Consider the following 21974-nt stretch of genomic DNA (forward strand, 5'->3'; position numbering starts at 1 on the left):
AGTCTTTGTTATTAATCTCTTTCAAATGTTTTTTTTTCCCTTTATGTCCTTTATATCCTTGCAATCCAAATGATACATTTCACAAAGAGGAGGAAAGGCAATTAGTTGGCTGAATCAGAACTGAGTTCATTTCTGAGAGGGATGCATAGCAGAGAAGCAGGATGGTGGGGATGAAAAGGGCAGGAGGGAAAGAGAGGCACCATGAGAATATATCGCACTCTTTGAATGTACTTTTGTAGGCACACTTCTATTTTCTTTTAGGAAAAAAATTGGTTGTAGTTTCTGAAATTCATCAATTAAAAAGAATATTTAATGGTACATTCGCAGATAAGGAGCCAAAAAAAAATTATTCTTCACGCTAATCCTCATTTGAGTGGCAGGTATTCTGATAACCATGGTGAATTCAGAATAAGCCACGAACTTATTAATAAAGCAAATTATATACTACTATAGTCCAAGTGAATAATTTTTAAAAGTCGGTATAACACTAGGAGGCAACACCTTACATTCCTCACAAGAGAAAGAGAGAGAAAAGTAAGATGAATTGCTTCCCTTTTGTAATAGATATGTGAGATCTCAGGAAAAACTTAGTACCACTCTTATCATTTGAGGCATTCGGGATCTCTCTGTTACACTTTTCTCCCTGTCTGATTCCGTTTTACTCACAGCAATTGAAAACAACAACCAAATATCGGTAGTTACATATTCCCATTGTCTCCCAGAGGACTGGGCTATTATAAGAACTCCATTAGCAATTATATGGAGGAGTTAAGGATGAGATATAGATAAAGGGAAAAGATGTGCAAGACAGGCCACTGGGTATGTTAGTAGACGACTCACGAAAACTGACATCAATATTTTTCTATAGAGAGAGAAATATACAAATAAAAATAAAGAATACCAAAAATATCATGTAATATATGCATAAATATCTTTACACCCCTGTATCTACCTACACTTAGATCTATAACCTAAAGTTTAATAAAAACTAAATTTAAATGGAATAAAAAAAAAACCCTGCTGGGCTGAAAGTGTAGCTCAGTTTACTGAGTGTTTCCCTAGCATACAAGAAGCCCTGTTTTCAATCCCCAGCTCCATGTAAACACGAGGCAGGCTGGTACATGTGTGGAATCCCATCATTTGAGAGGAGGGGAAGTTGCAGGTCATCCTGAGCTACACAGTGATTGGAGGACCAATCTGGCTTAGGTTAGACTCTGTTTTATTTTAAACAATATATGCTACGGAGTAAAATAATAAGCATTTCATAGTGGTGAGGAACTCAGCAGGTAAACTACTTGCACCCAAGCCTGAAGACTTGAGTTTGATCACCAGAACTCAACTGGCTGAAGAAGAAAATAGAGATCTACAGGCTGTCCTCTGACCTCCACACTCACACTACAGCACTGCCGCCTCCATACAAAAATATATATATATATCAATGTAATGAAATAATAACTATGTCCTTCATTCTTTACTTCCAACTGAACCCAGTCTTCCAGGTGAAAATATCCAAAGTTGTTTCATAGGCTTAAAAACATATGGGTATTTTTTAATATTAACACATTTACACATGATTAATTTATACTACATGCAGGACCAAACATTATTATTATTATCATTAATTATTTTTAGTAAATAATAAACTATATTAATCATGAATAATGAGCTGGGGTGTTTCAAAGATTTCATGAAACAAATGATTAGGAATGTTAAAAACATTTATACATGACATTCAGAATAGTGAAGTCAATTGACAGGGCAGAAAAATAAGTAATGTTTAAAAACCTATGCATATACATATGATTATATTTGAGAAGAATATGTTAAAACTAAATTCGGGTTTTTGTTTTTACAACTGTGTGTGTATGTGTGTTTATGTACGTGTGTATGTGTATATATATATTTGTGAAAGTACATGTGTATTCATTAGAAAATTTAAAAAAAACATTTGGACATTTGGTTCTATTTCAGGGACTTTCTCTCTCTCTCTCTCTCTCTCTCTCTATATATATATATATATATATATGATTCAGATGTGAATAACATAAGAAAAAGTCTGATCTTCATAGATGATTGCTTCTGGACATTTTTCTAGAATATTTTATTTCTGGGTCAGAAGATTGAGAAATATTCCCTGAATAGAATAAACATTGCCTTCTGTAAACAAAACACAGATTAATTCTGATCTAACTCTCTGAGTTACATTCCAAAATTTTAAGCAGCCAAGTGTAATTTGACAAGTCTCCTCAATTAGTCCATGAGAGCAGGTCACTGCCAAGTTCTCATTTGAATCATAATTCAATTCATTCTCTCTTTCATTTGCCTCCTAAACACATAAATACATAATTCTCATCATTAATCGTCTTCTTAAGTCTAAGCTTGAAGGCAAAATATAGCTTTGATGGTAATGGGGGTGAATGCTATGAATAAATTTATTAAAGTACCCTCATCATCTACCATCTAGAAATCAAGGGAAAGATGAAATACACTATGATAGTAAAGTAGTCTGCTGGTTTGTATTGTTTTTAACAAAACCTCAGTCATTCAATTTTGGCTTAGGAGCCAGATGCTGGGGTGAGAGCCCACTAGCTCAGAGAGGCAGAGAAAACATCCAACTGTCCTTCCTCTTCAGTTAACATTCCAGAAGCCTCCTGCCTTCTCCTCCCTGTTTGAAACAAACCTTCTCAAGCTGAGTCTCTCCCTTCTACCTCCTGTTACCTCTCTGTCTTTCCTTTTGATTCCCTCTTACTCTCTATGGTGTTTTACCAAATAACCCTATGTTCACTTCCTGTCAACTGCCTCTTGACATAAGGTTGACTTTATTTAATTCTGTTTACAATATTCAAGCAGAAAGCTCTTGAATTAAAGGTGTGTGCTAAGGTTGATCCATACTGCAATTAGAAGCAGCGGTTTCCAGTAAACAACACAATCTCTAGGTTCACAGTCTGGTCAGATACCCCGCAACAAGTTTGAATGTGAAATGTCTGCCATAGACTCGAGAGTTTCAACTCCTGGTTCCCAGAAGGAAGCCCTGTTGGTTGTAGGACCCATGGAAATGTGCCACTGGGGTGGGTCTTGTGTATTCTATTGACTCATCCTATGCAATGTCCGCTGTTACCTAAGTGCAGCACAATATCACTGGTCAGGTTCATGCTTCTACCATTCTTACACTCTATGCTTGTGTCTTCTCCACCACGATGGGCTGAATCCCTCTGACAAACTCCTAAATGAACCTTTTCACCCTTAGGTGGTTATTGTCAGGGCATCGTATTACAGCAACAGGAAAAGCAACTCAGACAAACAGGGTCAACTATACCAGAAGAAGTTAATTTGATTACTGTGCGTCCTGTCCCCTAACTATGCTCATCTCAGCCTTCAAAGCAAAGTGAAAAGTATAAGGAGGTCGCTATCATCCTCCACTTTCTTGTTAACTGCTGCTGGAAAAGCTATTTTTTCTTGTGTATACCTGGGCTAGGACAACTTAGAATTCTTTTGTTTGTACCAACTTTTAATGCAAAGGTGGTTTTTTTTTTTCTAAATAAAACACGTCAGTTTATTAGAAGAGGCATGATTCAGGAACTGGTTAATGTTTTTAAAAAGGAACAGAACTAGTATGAGTAGAACCAAGGACATGGCGAGTTAGAGGGCTTCTGTACGTCTCTGGCTATCTACCAGTCTATGAGAGCGTATGCCTTTAGGTGCAGTGCAACTGCATAAGACAAATTTGCAACCCGTGGGAGGTGGATCATTAAAATTAAACCCATGATCTAAATATGGCCAAATGCCTAAAAACCCAATTATAAAATAATATACAAAAGTATGTGCATATAAAAATATATTTTTATTAAATGAATACTCCCTTTATACCTGAAAGTGTCCCATTCTTATTGACATCTGATTGTCATATTAGGACTAGACTATTAATTTAAAAAGAAAAACTGAACATTTCAATAACCCACAATCAATAGGATACTCATCATAGGAAAGTCTTTTTTTTTCTGAGTTCTTTTCTAAAATTTGTGCATAAAGCATAAATTTACAAATTGTGTTAAGTCTATTTCAGAAGATACTCATGAAGGATAAATCAAGTAATGGATGGATGAGAGCTTAGACTTTTAGTGCACTTTCAAAAAAATCTAAAGTGTTAAATCAAAGTATTTCAAGGGAAAGGAATGAGGCCTGGTTTCCTTTGCCATGTTCTTTGTTCTTGCTGTGGCTGTGCCTAGGCATCAGCCACTGAGTGTGGGCTTTGGAATCAATCTCTCTTTCATCACCACATTCCATCAGCCATTGTGTCTTCCCATTTATTCATCTACATAGATATTTTTATCTGCATTATCTCTTCCTTTTGGATTCTCATCCTGATCCAGTCCTAGCAAAAATACTCTCCAGCTGAGACCTAAATTCACTCTTACAGCCTTTAAAATACATCCTCTAAAGAAATCAAAGAATATAAGTCAACAAATTCATGTGGGATTGCAATCATTTCCTGATCCAAATTAATGTTTAAGGTTACAGAGATGACCACGCTACCAGGATGATAAGTAACACCTTCAATGACAAAGTCCTTCCATAGCATCAAACCCCTTTTCCAAACTTCCAGGCTTCTATTTTAAATCAAGAAATGCTAGCTCACTTCTCTGTCTCTTTACAACATGATATTCAGGGTATCTGAATATTTTATTTCATTCCCATGACACTTCCTGTATTTGGAGACCCCCCTCAACCTCATATGACAGCTGCCTCTAAAGTTACTTGACAACATACCATAGAGGATACATTTATCTTCCACATTTTATGAGACTCAGGTGCTCTGCTAAGGAGGTACCCAAGTTTTTCCAATTTTAGTCAGTTCTGTATATACTTATGTCATACAACCTGATTAAGAAGACACACACAGTAAAATGGTTAATACAGAAGGAAAAAAATCTCACATAATTACTCATCTTTTTCTTCCCTGTCATAAGAACAGGTATAGAATTTCACTGGACAAGTATTTTTTTTTCTCTCGATAACACATTATTTCATAGGTGGCCATTCTCTAGGTCTCTTAGAAAATCCTGACCCATTATTTTCTGCATGCTCTCTGTAACAATACATACTGATCGATTTATGCCTCTCTCTCTCTATTGGAGTGAAGGCAAAATTCATGTCAGAGTAACTTTACATGTCCCATGTGCATAGATAACCTAGTACTTATTTACCAAGTATGAGCAATGGAGGTGCTGACAAATAGGATCATGAGGAAACATAATACAGATCTAAAAATAGATGGCGAGAGATGACAGAAGTCAGCCCTTTTTTATTTTCAAAGGAGACAAAAATGGCAAAAGCCCCTGTGATATGCTGATAAAGAGGCTCCTGAGGAAAAGACAAATATGAAAAGCAGAAACTGGAGCCACAATGACGTGAAAAAAGTGAGTGGGGATGTTAGAGGACAAGATTGGGGAGCCAACGTGCAGAACAAAGCGAACGAAACCGGCAAGAACAGCCAAACCCTGCAAGGACAGAGATGACAGAAAGAGCAGGAGACAGCAGGAGCTGTGTCGACAAGTAATCTCCATGGAAAACAGAAAATGAGAGGTAGAAACTCATATACCCAGAAGATAAAATTGACTCCAGGATAACTGAAGAGAGACACAATAACGGAACTAGGAAAATAATCTACAGAGGGTGGGGAGATACAGAAAAGAGACAGCTGATCAAATGGGATTCCGGTTGAACATCATTCTTCTAAATATTCTTTTAAATGTTTTAAAATGTTATTGTTAGAATAAGAAACTTGAATAAAAACCAATAATGGGAAGGTAATTTTTAATTTGAAAGTAATTGACAAATATTGCACCTGAAGTTAGCATTCACTGATACAGTCATTAAGAGCACTGTGAGATGTGTGTGCCTCTTTTAGAAATCGTGAGTTTTGCACTGATCAAGAATGATTGCAATGTAGTGTCGGCCCTTGGCTCTAGAAAATAATACAGAACTGAAAGTGCCCATTTGCACACTTTAAGACTAGTAGTCCCCTGGCATTTGTAGAGTTGTTTCATTATTCAGGAGGAAACGGGAAAGCAGGCAGCATGCGCAGATGTCCTGGACACTGTCAGGGGAGGTGACATTTATGTGATGTGACTCACCTTGACATTTCTTGGTATCCCACTACAAATCTGAGAGATTGTGTTTTCACTCATGAGTTGCAATTGCCTCCGGTATCCAGTTACTCTCTGGGCTCTTTAGCTGAGGTCAGCCAACACTCATTGTGAAACACCCCTCAAACACATGGTGACCAGCTGGCAAATTGGCAGCCCTGGGAAGCTTCAATCTGCCCTTCTAATCAGATATTTTTTAGGAGGCCGACTTTAAGGAGTATTAAGGTATTATTTGGGTGCATCTAAAAATATGTCACCAACACAAATCTTTGGAGGTTTTCTTTTTTAGTGCAGGCTTATTTTAAAATTGTATTCTTTATCTAGAAGGACCCAAAAGAAGAGAAAAACAGATTTTATATGTATTTAAAGGAGCAACCTTTACTATCTAATTATTCTGAAATGTATCAGAAATATCTAATGAAGGAGCATTCAGTTCCCTGTTTGGGGGGTCATAGAGGATGCAAACCGATTTTCCTTCTATCTGAATCATTTTACTGATCTGCAGATACTTTGCTTCTGAATCATTTGAAGATAGTGAGACTCAGACACTTATTGCTCAAGAGTCTTAGGGTATCATGAGTATAAATTTATCATAGTAATATCTGGCTATAATAGTTAACAGAACAAAAGAAAGCGCCTCCAAACATCTTGAAAACATAGCACAGGACATTCATTTTGGATAACTAAACAAAACTGAGGGAAAGTTATGACATTATCATACAAATTATTCGTAGGGTATATGGCACACACTAAAAACTATTTGACATCTTTTAAGTGGCAATACTTCAGAGGCCTTTGAATAACCTTGTGATTATCCACATTCATCCAGGAAGCAGTCAATCATTAGGAAGTTGATATCTATTAACAGCTAGATTATTAAATTTAAAAATCATCATACCATAAGCAGTGTCTGTTTTATTGATATAGATCCTAAAACAATTAAATATTTTAATATTTAAACATCATAATAAGAACAGTTCTCCAATGCTAATAATTCCTAATGGGCTTCCTGTTTCAGGAGGTCAAAGTAACATAAACATCTAAATTCACTCTTTCTTCATGTATCTTGTAAACTACGAATGTTATGGTTTGAATCTAATATCGTCCACAGAACCTCCTATTTTGAGTCCATATTGCCTGGCTATGACTGGTGTCTAGGGAGGCTACTGGAACTCTGTGACCTGTCTGGTAAAAGTAGGTCCCTAGACACAATCTTTAAAAAGGTTCTTTGTGACCCAGGTTGCAATCAATGTTCTCCTCATCCTGATCTTCCATTAGCTAATTATCCAACCTCATGTCCTCATTTCTATGGCCTGAGCACTGTTCTACCTTCCATTCCAGAGTGGGAAGGGGCTTGACAGAAACTGTTTTTATCCACTGATCTATCATTTCTGTATTCTTATTTTTTTCTTAATTTTCAGATGTAATTTAAAATTTGTTTTCATTCCTGTCATGTAGCTTTTCAACAACGAATTGCAGGATGCAGTCATTAATGTATAGTTGGTTTGCTTGTGGGACTCCTAACAATGGGGCAGGAGCTTCCCTAATGCTTTGGCTGGCTCTTGGGGACCTATTCCTCATTCTACATTGCCTTGTCTGGTCTTAATACAAGGAGAGGTGCTTAGTTTCACCACAAGTTGATATGCCATGCTTTGTTGATACCTATGGGAGACCTGCCCTTTTCTGAAGAGAAACAGAGGAGAAGTGGATTAAGAGGGGGCAGAGGGAAGGTGGAGGTAGGGTATTGGAGGAGAGGAAGGAGGGAAAACTGAGATCAGAATGTAAAATAAATAAATAAATTGTATCAAGAAAACATCTGTTTTTCTTTTTCTTGGCTCTCCACATTTTCCTCTTTATTAATTTTTAATTTTTTTACATACTAACCATAGTCTTCCCTACCTCCTCTGCTTCTATTTCTCCTCTCCATGTTCCTTTTATCAACCCCTCCCCATCTATTCTTCCTCCTTCTTCATTCAGCAAGGGGTAGGCCTCCCTCGGAAGTTCACAAAGCAGGACTAAACTCCTCCCCCTCATTAAGGCTGAACAAGGCATCCCATTAGAGAGAATAGATTCCAAAAAGCCAGCTCATGTGCCAGGGGCCCCACAAACAGACCAAGTTACCCAACTGTCACCCACAAGCAGAGGACCTAGGTTGGTCCCATACAGGCTCCCTAGCTATTCGTTTAATGACTGTGAGCTCCCTTGAGCTTGGGTCAGCTGTCTCTGTGTGTGCTTCCCTATCTCTCAAAACAGTCACTTTTATTGTAGGCAGATCTGTAGTGTACATTCATTGGTTAGCTATTACACATGATTGAAAACAGCATTTCAGAAATATAAAAAGTAGCATATATATTATTTTTATCTAGTTTATGTAGCCAATTAATATTTGTGCAGGATATAGTATGTGTCAAATGACAGACTATTTGCTGTTAATTATCACATTACTTATTATGGCCTCCACCCTCTCATGTCTACCTTTATAGTTACATAGTTTTATAGTCATACAGTGAAAACAATTGTGATGAAAAATTGTTGTGGGTAAAAGTATGAGTGTGTATGTGTCTGCACGTGTGTATGCATATGCGCGTGCACAAATGTGCATGTGCGCAATTGCGCGCGCGCGCACACACACACACACACACACACACACACACACTAAATTTAACTGCAGAGAAAACATTGCATCCAAGAAAAGAAATCTTTTAAAAAGAAGACATAAGAAAGGAATAAAATAAAAAAAAATATTGCATTTATTTCTAAACAATGGCAGGCTTCTTACAGACTATGTGAAGCAAAGTTCTGATGTCTCTGGATTTGGGTGAAGTTGGAGAGATTTTCAGAGTCTAAAATTCATTTTTCAGTTCTCCCTTTGTTGCCATGTGGACACACAATAAGCCTGTTTGCAGATGCCTTTGGCAATGACACCTATAGACTGTGAGAATCCTTCCATGTTTAGCTTCAGCAGAACTAGAAATGGGTCTGTTTTCCAATGTGTTCTCACTCAGTGTACTTGTGAATTCTCTTATAACACCTTAGCTTTTGTTCACAACATCCTCAGAGGTACTGATATACCAGGATGCCTTCAAACTAGATTAAAAGTATTTCGGTAAGACATTGCTTTTTGTCAAGGCTGTTCAATCCGAGGGTGTGAATCTAGAGTCTAAAGTTGCCCTTCTCGTATAACATGCTCTTTCTTCTACTTCCCAAAACAATTTCCTATGAGTCCTAGTCATAAAAACCTATCAATAATCTTCATGTATTCCTTCTAGCAGGTCAGGTTATTATATAAACTCCTACTAGCCCAGAATTATAGGCAACACTAACACACCACTATCCTCTCCTTAGAGTAAGTATAAAATCTGTTTATTCTATTCCTCATACATACAGTTAGTCTCAAAAATGTAATTAAAATGGTTAAAATAGTGACAACAAACCTATGTAGATATATAAGTTATTGCCTGTCTTTACATTTTCAGGTTTTTCTCTATTAGAGCCACCATTACAGAATACCACAACCCATCAACACACACAGCTGTGAAGCCCAGTCTCAATAGATACAGATGCAGACATTTGCACAACTACAGCTCAGGGAACATTACAGAAGAAGGGGTGGAAAGAGTGCAAGAGCTGGAAGGTCAGGGGGTGTGCCGTGCGGTCCTAGTAGTATCAGAAGGTATACTTACTTGTAAAGTCACATCAACGTGAACATTAGCTGAACCAAAGGGACATCAGTAAACAATAAACATACAAAACTGCATGCTGAAAGCTCACCAGATTATATTAGGGAACGTGTGTTTGTGTCTCTGTGTGTGTGTGTGTGTAGAAATACATATATGTATGCAATAACACATGACTTAAAAGGAAGTCATGAATTTGAAGGAGAGCAGGGAGTCATGAATTTGAAGGAGAGTATGTGGAAAGGTTTGGAGGGAGGGAAGGACTGAAGAACTGTGATAAAATACAATCTCAAAATAAAATTTAAGAAGGGCTAAAAGAGTCATTGTGCCATTTTGGCACAACTGGCCTTCTCTCTGTGTTCAATATATCAGAGTTATTCAGCAAATGGAAGCCATCACACATTGCTTCTTAAAGTCATCCTGCTTATTGATGACTTTTAAAATTTCTTTTCAGAGTGAAAAAGAGAGATCTTCCCTCTTCCATTGTTTCTAGAAAAACTGATTGCCGTGTGCTTCTGTGTTACAGAAAAGACCTTTTTTTTGCCTTTTTTACATATTATATGGGTTTAATATTTCAAAAAGATTACTTACTCTATATCTGTATTATAAATTCTGGTGTGTGGACATAACTTCTAGTGAGATTGTAATTTAAAGTTTCCTCTCAAAATCTCTTTTCCATTTCTCAATTTCTGTTTTAGCTTCTACCTTCTCTAATTAATCGATTGGTGATGGTGGTGATGTATTGTTGGTAAATAATGATCTTATTATTATGGAGATTCCTTGGAAATTAAAACACAATGTATCATAATGCAGTTGTTTAAAACTTGATTCTAAATGCAGGAATCAGAAGGCATTGCAACACTTCCTTCCAGCTTTGCCAAGCTCCCTCCCTGTTTAGTAGAGTCTGCCACTTAAAATAATGCCCTTGTCTGCACTGCTGTGTTCCCAGGGACAATCCACAAATAACAAAATGTTTTTCATTCTAACTTATTTAATCAGCCTTGCTTCTTCCATTTTAATTAAGTTTTTTTTCCTGGCTAGAATTTCCAATAATGCAATTTGGGATCTAGTAGTTTAATAGACCAGAAATGCAAGGTGTACATCTTTACTTGACTAAGACCCCAGGCTGAAGCAGACTCCCTCTGTTCTCCTTCAGGCTGGACCATAGAAAATGGTTGAATTGGTCCTCAACGGGTATAGAAAGGTACAGAGTGTTTGGGAGTGAGGCCTAGTTAGCAGGTCTCTCTGTGTGAGCTTTGAAGGTGATAATTAACTTCTGGTTCTTGCTCAAGTTTTCTGTTTTTTATCTGGAGAGCAGTGAGCAACAGCAGAAGTGGCAAGCTTCTACCACCCAGACTATAATGGTGCATTTCCACCATTGGGTTCCCTTGAAACCGCTGGCAGGATCAGATAAACTCCCTTAAGAAGTCAGTGTCATGTATACGGTCAGTGTGACAAAAAGTAACTAATACCTTGGCTCTGTTTCTTCTTAATAGCATGGAAGAATTGAAATTACAACCTTGAATTTTAAAAGGAAAAGGTAATTTAACAAGCAAGTGAAACAAAAGACTCAAGATGTTAAACTTATGTTCAACCTCAATCTTTTGTAGATTTTTTGTGTTTTTTTTAAAACTCCTGTTACGTTATTGGCTGTTTTGCTTTTATAATTTCTTTGCTTTATAATAATTTTATATTAGCTAATATATGTTAATATACATTGAATGTATATAAATCTATTATGTATCTTCATTAAAAATCTGAGTAGATGTCAAAGAAATATTTTATACAACTAATTCTTAGTATAGGATAGATATGTGGGAAAAATGAACTAGATAATTCAAAACTGAGGCAACTGAAAAAACAGTAGACAAGGATCTTACAAAATAATGACAATGGTTGACTCAATTTGCCTGCACACTATATGATCCCGAAATTTCTCTCTGATGCTCAGGTCACTCACTAAAGTGAATACTAGAGAACCAGCCCTAGATATTTATGTAGATTCATGGTCATACCTCTTGTCGTCGTCATCATCATCATCATCATCACCATCATCATCATCACCATCATCATCATCACCATCATCATCATCATCATCATCACCATCACCATCATCACCATCATCATCATCATCAACATCACCATCATCATCATCACCATCATCATCATCACCATCATCATCATCATCATCATCATCATCATCACCATCATCATCATCACCATCATCATCATCATCATCATCATCACCATCACCATCATCATCATCATCATCACCATCATCATCATCACCATCATCATCATCATCATCACCATCACCATCATCATCATCATCATCACATCATCATCATCATCATGCTCACTACTGGGAATTTCTCTTTTCATTGTTTATGTTGTTTTTCTGTCTCACTGATGACTTTAGCTCTTCATTCTCTTAGCATAGTCTCATATCTCTTCTCATTCTTTTCTTGACACTTAAAATATATTCATTAAAGCATTCAGATATCTTAAGGATCTATGCTGGCCCCTTTTCTTCTGTAAGTAACTGATTTGAGCGTTTTGAAAGCATCTGTCACTCTTTGGTACATGTCTTTTAGGAAGTCATCTTCTCCATCTTGACACTTAACGAAACCATTCAGGCAAAAGACAGCAATAAACTGACAATCACTCACACTAGCAATCATGGGCTTAATTGGGGGCTTTAAGTGAAGCTCTTCACTGATTACTCCATGAAGTTTTCTTAACACTGGCCCTGCATCCTTCTTTGCATGCTGTACTTTCTTTACAATCATTGAAATGCTCTTTCATTGTGGAATCCTGGTTCTCTGGCAATATCTTCACCTATGTATGCCAACAGGCACAATACACATGCCTCTGACCCAGCTTGTTTGGTTGTGGAAGCAGGAGGAGCAAGAATTCAGGATCACCTTCATCCACACAAGAGTTCAAGGACAGTCTTGGGTACAAAGTGAGTTCAGGGTTAGCTTGAATTCATGAAACTTCTCAAAAAATAAATAACCAAAAAGCACAGACTTCTGTGTCTTGGGATGTTTTCCTCAGAGTTATATGCCACATACATGGGTGTAACCAGTCTGAACATCCACTCTGATCCTTGGTGAGTGGAAATGAGTCTTCTTATTGCCAAATGACTGCCTTATATTTCACTGCAGATCATTTAAGGCTTCTTTCCATTAAATTGTATTTTCCATATAATTGCATAGATACATTAGACTAGATAAAAATCTATTTCAGCCTTCTGCTGTAAGTGTATGTTCTCATGTGTGTTTCCTGCCTAGGTTAATTATATCAATATTATACAAAGCCTTTCAGAATCGACCTACAGACTAAGTAAGAATGCTTCAGATATACTAATTAGGAGAATGTAAACACTACACAATAATATAACAATAGTCAGCGTAATTTAATTTAAAGAAGATACAGAATAGAGGTTAATGAGGAATAGGAGAGGGCAAGGTAGATGTTATATTCTACACAATGGGGAGTTAAGTTAGAACTAAGATAAATACAAGAAATAAAGATCTCATAAAAATAATACCATGAAAGGCCTCAAATAGCAAAAGTAAAGCAAATGCTCATATTGATCTTTTATAAATTAGAATTTAGGACAGGCAGTATAATAGACTAAAAGAAACAGAAGTGGCCTCACTCAGAATCTGCAGAACAATTCAATAAGCTATATACAAAGATAAAAGCAGTTTATCTGCCACACAGCAGTGTTTACAAGGATGAGAAAAGACACAATGTAGTTATCTGCCTTTGTGGCAAGAGGGGTTTCAGACCCTGAGTTAATATTCAAGTTGCTTCCTCGTGTCCTCTCACCTACATGTACATTCATAGAATGCTATTATGTGTGTGATACGTTTTATAAAAACTGGGTTTAGTAAGGATAGCTATGGGTAAGACTTTTTATATGCAAATTGAGGTTCAGTTTATATATGCAAAGTGTTTATTTATCCCTAAGCATTATTCTGTTCTTACTTCTCAAAACTTTAATTGTATTAGTGTGGATCATCTTCGCTTTTATGTCATTTCAACCTCTTTCCCTCTCATCTTTTACTTCATTATCCTTATCTAACAGACATTTAATCCAATTGTCCAAATACACATAGCAGGTTGCTTAAATGTCTTATTTGTCTTCTTTCCGTGAGTCTTAGAAAATGTTTCTTTGACTCTTTTCCTCTTTGAATGCTTGATAACTTTGCACTAAATACCATTTTAGCTTTTGGGCACTTTCCCCTATTTTTTTATTAAATCTTTGTATTCTTCCCCCCACTATCTCTTTCTGGCTCATGTCTCTTCATTTTGATTTTTAATATGTGTTTATAGAATGTACATCTACATCTACTCTTCTCAGTAGAAAGAGGCAGGTAGATGGGATTCTAAATTTTGATTGTTTTAGAATTGTTCAATTCTGTGTTTGTTTCATGGAGGAATGGGATATCTGAAGAGCGGCTTCTCCCCTGCAGTACTCTCTGACATTCTCCTGCCGTCTCATGACCAGGGATTTTCCTATTCCTGGGTAGGGGGCCAAGGCCAAAAACATTCTCTTCCTTCAGTACCATGAACTCCTCATTTTCTAATGACTGACATTTTGGGCAGTAGTTAGGATAAAATGTTTGGTATGTGTTATAATTTTCTGTCATTTCTTCGAGGTTAGTAGTATTTCCCAAAGAGGAGAGCATCACTGATAAACTATCTCGCATTTCCTGTCCCCTCAACAAAGTCCCCTGAAGTCCTCGGTTTTAAGCCCTGAGGCTTTATGTTTCTAACCATCAGTGCTAAGAAGCACCATGACCCGGAGCTGCATTTAGCCCTGCAGCATTTGCTCTGCTTGGACCCTGTTTGTTTCTGTGCTTTATCTAGTGTCATTCCATCAGTACCTTCTCGGTGGGGTCTTTTCAGTATCTAAACCTCTGCTCTGTAGATACCTGCTAATGGCAAAGGACCAGCAACAGAGTTACTGAAATCCAATGCACATATTGGTGGTGGATTGAATGAGAATGGCCCTATTAGGCTCATAGATTTGAATGCGGATCCAGGTGTGGAACTCTCAGCTACCTCTCCAACACCATATATGCCTGCATGGTGTCATGTCTCCTGCTGTGACGACAATGGACTAAACATCTGAAACTGTAAGTCGGCCCCAAATATATGCTTTCTTTTATAAGAGTTGCCATGATCATGGTATCTCTTCCTAGCAATAGAACACCGACATACAATAGGATACAATATCATACACAGAAGTTTTAAATATACATTATTTTGTACATCTTATAACAGTGAGATTCTGTGTGTCAAAAAGCGTTATTTTGTATGACAGGAAGCTAATTTCCTCCTTATTTAGAGAAAGTTTGTACGCAATAGTTGAAATATAGTTAACTGCTACTAGCTTAGGGGCCAATCCAAACTAAATGAGAAACTGTTTTTCAAAAATAATTCCATATTTGTTATATAGCATCAGTAAATCTTAGAAAGCTTAAATTATGATTAAATCATTCATGATGAAACTTCAAAATATATTATTGCTTAATATTATGGTACATTACTGGTTCCTATAGAAAAACTATATATTGTATATATACCTATATGTGTGTGTGTGTGTGTGTTCATTGACTAGAAGAAATGGAGATAAACGGAGAAAGAGAAACACACCTGGTAGGAAATGTAGAAAGGCAGAGAGACACGACGATAAAGACTGTTAGAATTTCTACCTGCAGACACTGAAGTATAGACCAAAACTCAATTATCCTGTGCATGAAAAGGAACGAGAGGGTATTATCAAACAACAGGCCATGACTAGAAAAAAGGCTGACAAGAGTTTAGATGGGAAAAATAGAAGTTGATAACTGAGGGACATTCATAATGAAATGCTATGTATAATGTAAGCTTAATTTTCTTACTTTCCAGTGGAATTTGGAGTGGCATCTTTACTCTCTTTTAGCTTTGAAAACTGGATTTTTCATTCAATGGAATAAAAAATGGAATCAAATTCTGCTTTAGAAGATAATTTTTGGACTAAACAAGACAAAGGATCAACAGGAAATTGTTTCACAAAATAGGTCAGGTACTTTCCTTTTTCATTGAATACTTTATATTCCATTAAAGTCCTTTTTAAAGAATTGACTTTTGTTTTAATATACTCTTCTTTACCCATGAGCTCATCCTATTTTGACATAGATGGCATTGGGGAGAGTGACTACAAGGTCACTACCACACACAGTATGTCCACTGCTCCTTGTTGCAAGAAGGAAGTCTCTGTCTTTATCTGCACACCCACTGCTCAATCTTTAAGACCCAACAGATCACTCAAAGTTCACAGAGAATGCCCTGGTGAATATCAATTAGCAAAACATATTGAACAAACACGAATGTGAGAGACTAACTTATGGGGAGGAGGGAAATACATAGGGGAGGGAGGGAAGTGAGGAGTGAGAGTGGTAAGCAGGTCATGCATGTAAAATTGTCTGAGACTAAATTTAATTCCACATTAAGTAAAAACAAAATCAACCAATAATATTGGTTGAATTAATTTTTAAAGTCTTGTTTCAGATTTTCCCTTGCAAGTTCATTACCTGAAGTTAACTACAGGTCAGATACAGGGCTCACAGATGATGAGCATATACTACATTCCAGATTAAGGCATCTACTGAGCGTTCTTTTCCCATCACACTTTCTATGCTGACTTTTCAAAAGGTTTTGAACAACTGGACAATTATCTCACTTACTTTTGCACTAAGTATCTTCAAATACTTAGTAGCCAAACCACTGAAAAGTAGTGTGTGTTACCAATCAATTATGATTTCAAATTGCACTTATTCATCATTTCATCATAAAGTTGTTTGGCATGTAGTGCATTGTGATATAACAGTTTCATACCTGTAATATGCCTGTCACAGGGTAGTTTTCTGCTCTGTGACTTTAGCAGCTTCATGAAGACTAACTAAATTTCGTTACGTTGCAGTTTTGTATTCTTCAGCAACCGGTAAGAGAAGCATTGCACATCTTACTGCTCTTTGGTTAATTATGTGAAGACATTTGCAACCTGTTCTTCAATATTCTGCTTCCCTTAATGACCTCCATTCCCCTAGAGGATGGGTGTAGCGAGCTATGCAACTGCAAGAGACATTTTCTTGAAGGTTTTGCCTTTAGTGAAGACCCCATCACTTACTGGAAAGTTTCCTCCCAGGAGAAATATTCTGAAGTGAAGGTAAGGGTCTCCTCACTATCTGGATTACTTTCCACATGCATAGGACTCACAGGGCAACTTTCAATCTAAACTCAGCAGCTAGGCAAATTTTTGGCCTGTGAAGAACCAAACCCCAGACATAGAACTGTTCTCATTGGTAACATAGAATGACGTTGACCAGAGTCACTCACTGGAATATTCCAGTAAGTAGATTTCAGCTCGTGAGTAACTAAGGGAAATTTTCATAAAAGCATTCTCTGACAACAACAGAGACCAACATCGTCATCAAAGCGCTCCCCGCTCCCCAAATAGGTCAGCACCACGGAGAGGGCTTCCTCATTGAGCACACAAGTCTCAGGCAAGTGAGTCAGGGTCCTTGACCTTGGGTTCCATACTGCGCCTGCTCGCATTCGGCCATCTCTGATGTGGGAGTGTCATATATCAATCTGTTGATTTCATTGGTTAAGTTATAATAAACCAGCTGCTTGGCCTCATGGCTGGAACATAGATGGGAGGAGTAAACAGAATAGAATTCTGGGCGGAAGAGGAAGTGAGGTCAGACTCTGCTCTGCTCCCAGAGAGACCGGACAGCTCTGCTGGAGCAGAGACGCCATGCTCAGCTCTCCCAGGCAGCTGCAACCCACGATGGACTTAGGCTAGAATCTTTCCGGTAAGCGCACCTTGGGGTGCTTACAAACATCATTAGAAATGGGCTAGACCAGGTGCGAGAATTAGCCTGTAAGGGCTAGAGTTCATGGGCCAAGCAGTTCTTTAAATGAATACAGTTTGTGTATTGTTATTTCGGGCATAAGCTAGCCAAGCGGCCGGGGTGTTGGGGACGCAGCCCCGCCGCTTCATATTTCAACAGATGGCGCCCAACGTGGGGCTAACTGAATCCACAAAAAGCCTGAAAAAGCTTGGGAAAGAGTAAAGCATGTTTTCTTGGTAGCAGCAGTTTCTCGGGTCTCCTCTGCTTGTTAGAAGCAAGCAAGCAAGCACTCTCATCTAAGAGAGGCTTCCTGACTCAGCTTCAGCTGCAAAACCCTGCAGCTCATTAAGAGGTCCTGCCACAAAACACTTAAATGGTGTTGATGAAAAGCTGAACGCATGCTTTTCAGTTTTCAGCTGTAGCAGGAAAAAAGCTGTGCCGTTTAAAAATGCCGGCTTTCTGGGCTGTCCTGCCACGGCAAACTCTGACTCTTTTACGCAGGCGGTTTGTGTGGTTTGCAAGCACAGGCTGCTGAAGCTCGCTTGCTGGCAGGGACCTTGAAATGCCGTAGAGTTGTGGCAGTGAACGTGGCTACAACTGGTACCTCAGCCATGAGGCCGGAAAGCTAAGGAATGGACTGGATCTAGCTGGCAAAGCCACGGCTTTAATCCTACTCATATTGCTCAGTAATTTAAAGGCTTGTGTGGTCAGAAAAAGAGAGATATACAGTAAAGAGATTCAAAGACAAAGAAAATGTTTAAATGATTTACAGTGTTAAAAATGTATGTAGACTAAAAGTTAAAATTCTTAAAGTTAAAAAGAAAAAGAGAAGTTGTGTGTGGTAGTACACGCCTTTAATCCCAACATTTGGGAGGCTGAGGGAGATTGACCTCTGTGACTTCAAGGTGTGGTAGCACACGCCTTTAATCCCAGTGCCTAGAAGGCAGAGACAAACACATCTCTGTGAGTTCAAGGTGTTGTAGCAAACACCTTTAATCCCAATGCCTGTGAGGCAGAGACAGGCGGGTCTCTGAGAGTTCAAAAAGAGCCTGGTCTACAGAGTTATTCCAGGTCTAAGAGATACAGAGGATATAAAAGTAAAAATAAACGAAATAGAGGTTAAAATAAAGCATACTAAGATGGAAAATACACAGAGAATCTTGATACTGTATACTATTATGCTCTCTTTGAATTGTTTGAATGCTGAAGAAGCAACAGATGCTAAAAGATACTTGTTTATAAATGCTGCTGAACTAATCCATCGTAGAGATTTTGATGCCTTGACTTTGAAATTTGGATCTAAGGACATGATGCTTTCGAAAGGAGTTTCCTATTTTGTTTTCACAGAGGATGAGACCCTGTTCATTTCTTCTATTCCGATATGGTATGATGGACCACGCCCTCCTGAACGGTTGCTATGAATACCTTCAGAAAATTGCTTCGCTCAACTGCCAACTGAGATGAAACTAACACACAGGTTATACCATGAAAGACCTAATTAACGACGCCCCCATTCAGCAGGAAGCAGTTTGGAGAGAAATAACTGCGCCCATGTTCCCAAATAGGGTTTATAAATGTTCTTTTACATTTAAAGGGGGATATGATATAGATATGAATAATTTGCATTAGTATAGATTTTGCTTTATTGATAGAGATTTAAGGTTAATTTTGTAATGTATATAGGGTGTTAATGGATAATCATCACTAATAGTTAAGTTTGTAGTTATGTTAGTTAAGATTTTCTAGATGTGCATAGATATATTTTAGATAGGCATTCTTCATATTTTTCAAAGATTATAGAATATGACATTTTAAAATGTTTTAATAACTTAGGACTTTTCATGACAATGAGACACTCTGCTCCTGGCAGCACCAATCTACTTCAAGAGGAAGATGGGCATCGAAGAGGATCATTATGGAGTTTGATAGCCATTTGGGCAAGAAACTGCTCTTGCCTGGACTATTGCATAAACTGGACACAGAGAACCCGCAGAGAGAGGACTGCTGAACTTGCCTAAAGGTGAGATGATCTTTCGGGGTTCCTGATTCATGAAAGAGTCTGCAAGACATTCTTCAGGACAAGCAGATAGTGACTGCCTTTGAAAGTTCCTGCTTTGTGGAAATGTCTGCTGGAAACTATGGGCCTCTAGGCTGAAGATGGATGCCCCAACGGTACCGAGGAACTTTGGGTGACTGTCCAGGCAGTGAGATGTCTCTCATTTCTAGAGTTTGAGAGTTTGCTTATTTCTTATTTGTTTAGGTAATATTGTATCTTTCTGGACTGTTTGATGGAGTTAAGAATAGTTAGCTATAGTTATAGTTTTTCTTAGTTATGATATAGATTATTGTAATTTTTACTTGATAACTGTTTTGTTATATGTAATTTTGCTATGTTAAGTTAAAGCCTTCTTTTTTTTTGTTTAAACAGAAAAAGGGAAAAAAAAAAGGAAAAAAAAAAAAAAAAAAAATAAATTAAATAGATAAAATAAAAAAAAACAAAAAAATAGACAAAAGAATAGAACATAGATGGGAGGAGTAAACAGAATAGAATTCTGGGCGGAAGAGGAAGTGAGGTCAGACTCTGCTCTGCTCCCAGAGAGACCGGACAGCTCTGCTGGAGCAGAGACGCCATGCTCAGCTCTCCCAGGCAGCTGCAACCCACGATGGACTTAGGCTAGAATCTTTCCGGTAAGCGCACCTTGGGGTGCTTACAAACATCATTAGAAATGGGCTAGACCAGGTGCGAGAATTAGCCTGTAAGGGCTAGAGTTCATGGGCCAAGCAGTTCTTTAAATGAATACAGTTTGTGTATTGTTATTTCGGGCATAAGCTAGCCAAGCGGCCGGGGTGTTGGGGACGCAGCCCCGCCGCTTCATATTTCAACACATCTCCTCCTCAAGGACTGCCACAATTGCCATTTTCTCCTCATTTTGCTCAGTCTTGGCTTCTGATCCCTTTCCGTGACCCCCTTTTCTTTCTGTGGGGTGGCCTTTTAAAGTTGGGCCTCTGCAACATCTAAGCATCAAACTGGAGTATTTCTCACAGTTTTATTCACCACCACCCCCCCCCCCACACCACCACCACCACACTGAACCGGGTACAATTAATGAGGGTAAAGGAACAGCAGTTAGTACCAGAAAATGGAGAAAACAAGTCTCTGAGCCTCTTTATAGAGTTACAAAAGACTGTTGGCAAGTGTCAGTTTTTCACTCAATGGGAAATTCTCACGTTCAAGTGAGCATCCAGCAGTCACCGGACCTAAGCCCCAGTGTGGCAGACAGGGATAAGGGGAGAGGACCTTGAAGTCCCTTCAATTTTCAGGATATATGTACAGTGTCCCACTGCCATCATAATGACTCTACAGAGAATAGGGACAGTCTTACTGTGCTACCACAAAGTCTCAAAAACATTTTAAAACCCTTATATTGCTTCTTGACTACATATAAAGTGCATAATTCCTTCATAGCCATCATTATGCATTATGGTTGCACAATATTTTGGTAAGAGTGTATGAGGTAGTGGCTTCAAAAGAAATGGTGCTATATTGACCACAATTCTGGGATTCTGCCCCTGTAACTTTCTAATTCCATATTTACATTTCCCTTACCACTCGGAGAAACTCGGAAATTTCAGCAATGTGGCAAATACGTAGCTATCACCAGTTATCACGCCTTGTATCCCACGCAATTACCTTGTGAAGTCTGTCATCTCCATCATGATCATGCACATCTTCTTGGCAAGAACGATGATGTCATTGCTTGTGTCATCCCATATCTCGATCTCAGCATCCAACTTGCTCTTCACCTTCTTGAAATCAGCCACTTGCTCGGCAATTTTCTCCTTTTCTGCCTCGGGCAGTTGAGTCATCTTAGCCTGAAATGTGATAATTCAATTTAAAATCACTCTTCTATAGAGGCAGCATCTTAGGAAAAAGCATTCGCTACAGAACATTTATACAAATACTTCATTTAAAATCAAGATACCTAGAGTTCAAGTAACCCAATCTGAAGCTTCCTATTGGATTCAAATGGAAAAACCTACACGATTTTAAATATTTGCTCTCAATCTAGACAGTTACATTCGAGGTAAGAAAGATAGACATTGGTATCTGATGTTTTAATTCTCCTTTATAAAATAGCCGGCTACTACTCTTCTAGTATGTCAAAATGTTAAATTGATTATAAACGAATCTGAAGTATCACATTTGTTTAAATGCATATTCTTAATTTACTTTTAAT

General features: G+C 37.9%; 1 protein-coding gene and 1 pseudogene across 1 annotated transcript in view; both read right to left on the minus strand.

Annotated features, from left to right (window-relative positions):
• The window catches only part of LOC126500043 (rRNA 2'-O-methyltransferase fibrillarin-like), a 48042-nt pseudogene extending 30605 nt beyond the window's left edge, over positions 1-17437 (minus strand).
• The window catches only part of Ctnna3 (catenin alpha 3), a 1282010-nt gene that overhangs the window by 98237 nt on the left and 1161799 nt on the right, over positions 1-21974 (minus strand). Inside the window, exon 15 of the mRNA XM_050141069.1 lies at positions 21428-21609. Coding sequence (XP_049997026.1) covers positions 21428-21609 — 182 coding nt within the window. The remainder of the gene's footprint in view (positions 1-21427; positions 21610-21974) is intronic.

This window comes from Alexandromys fortis, unplaced genomic scaffold (genome assembly GCF_014885135.2).
Source record: "Alexandromys fortis isolate MF-2015 unplaced genomic scaffold, M_Fortis_MF-2015_v1.1 scaffold_9, whole genome shotgun sequence".
NCBI lineage: Eukaryota > Metazoa > Chordata > Mammalia > Rodentia > Cricetidae > Alexandromys > Alexandromys fortis.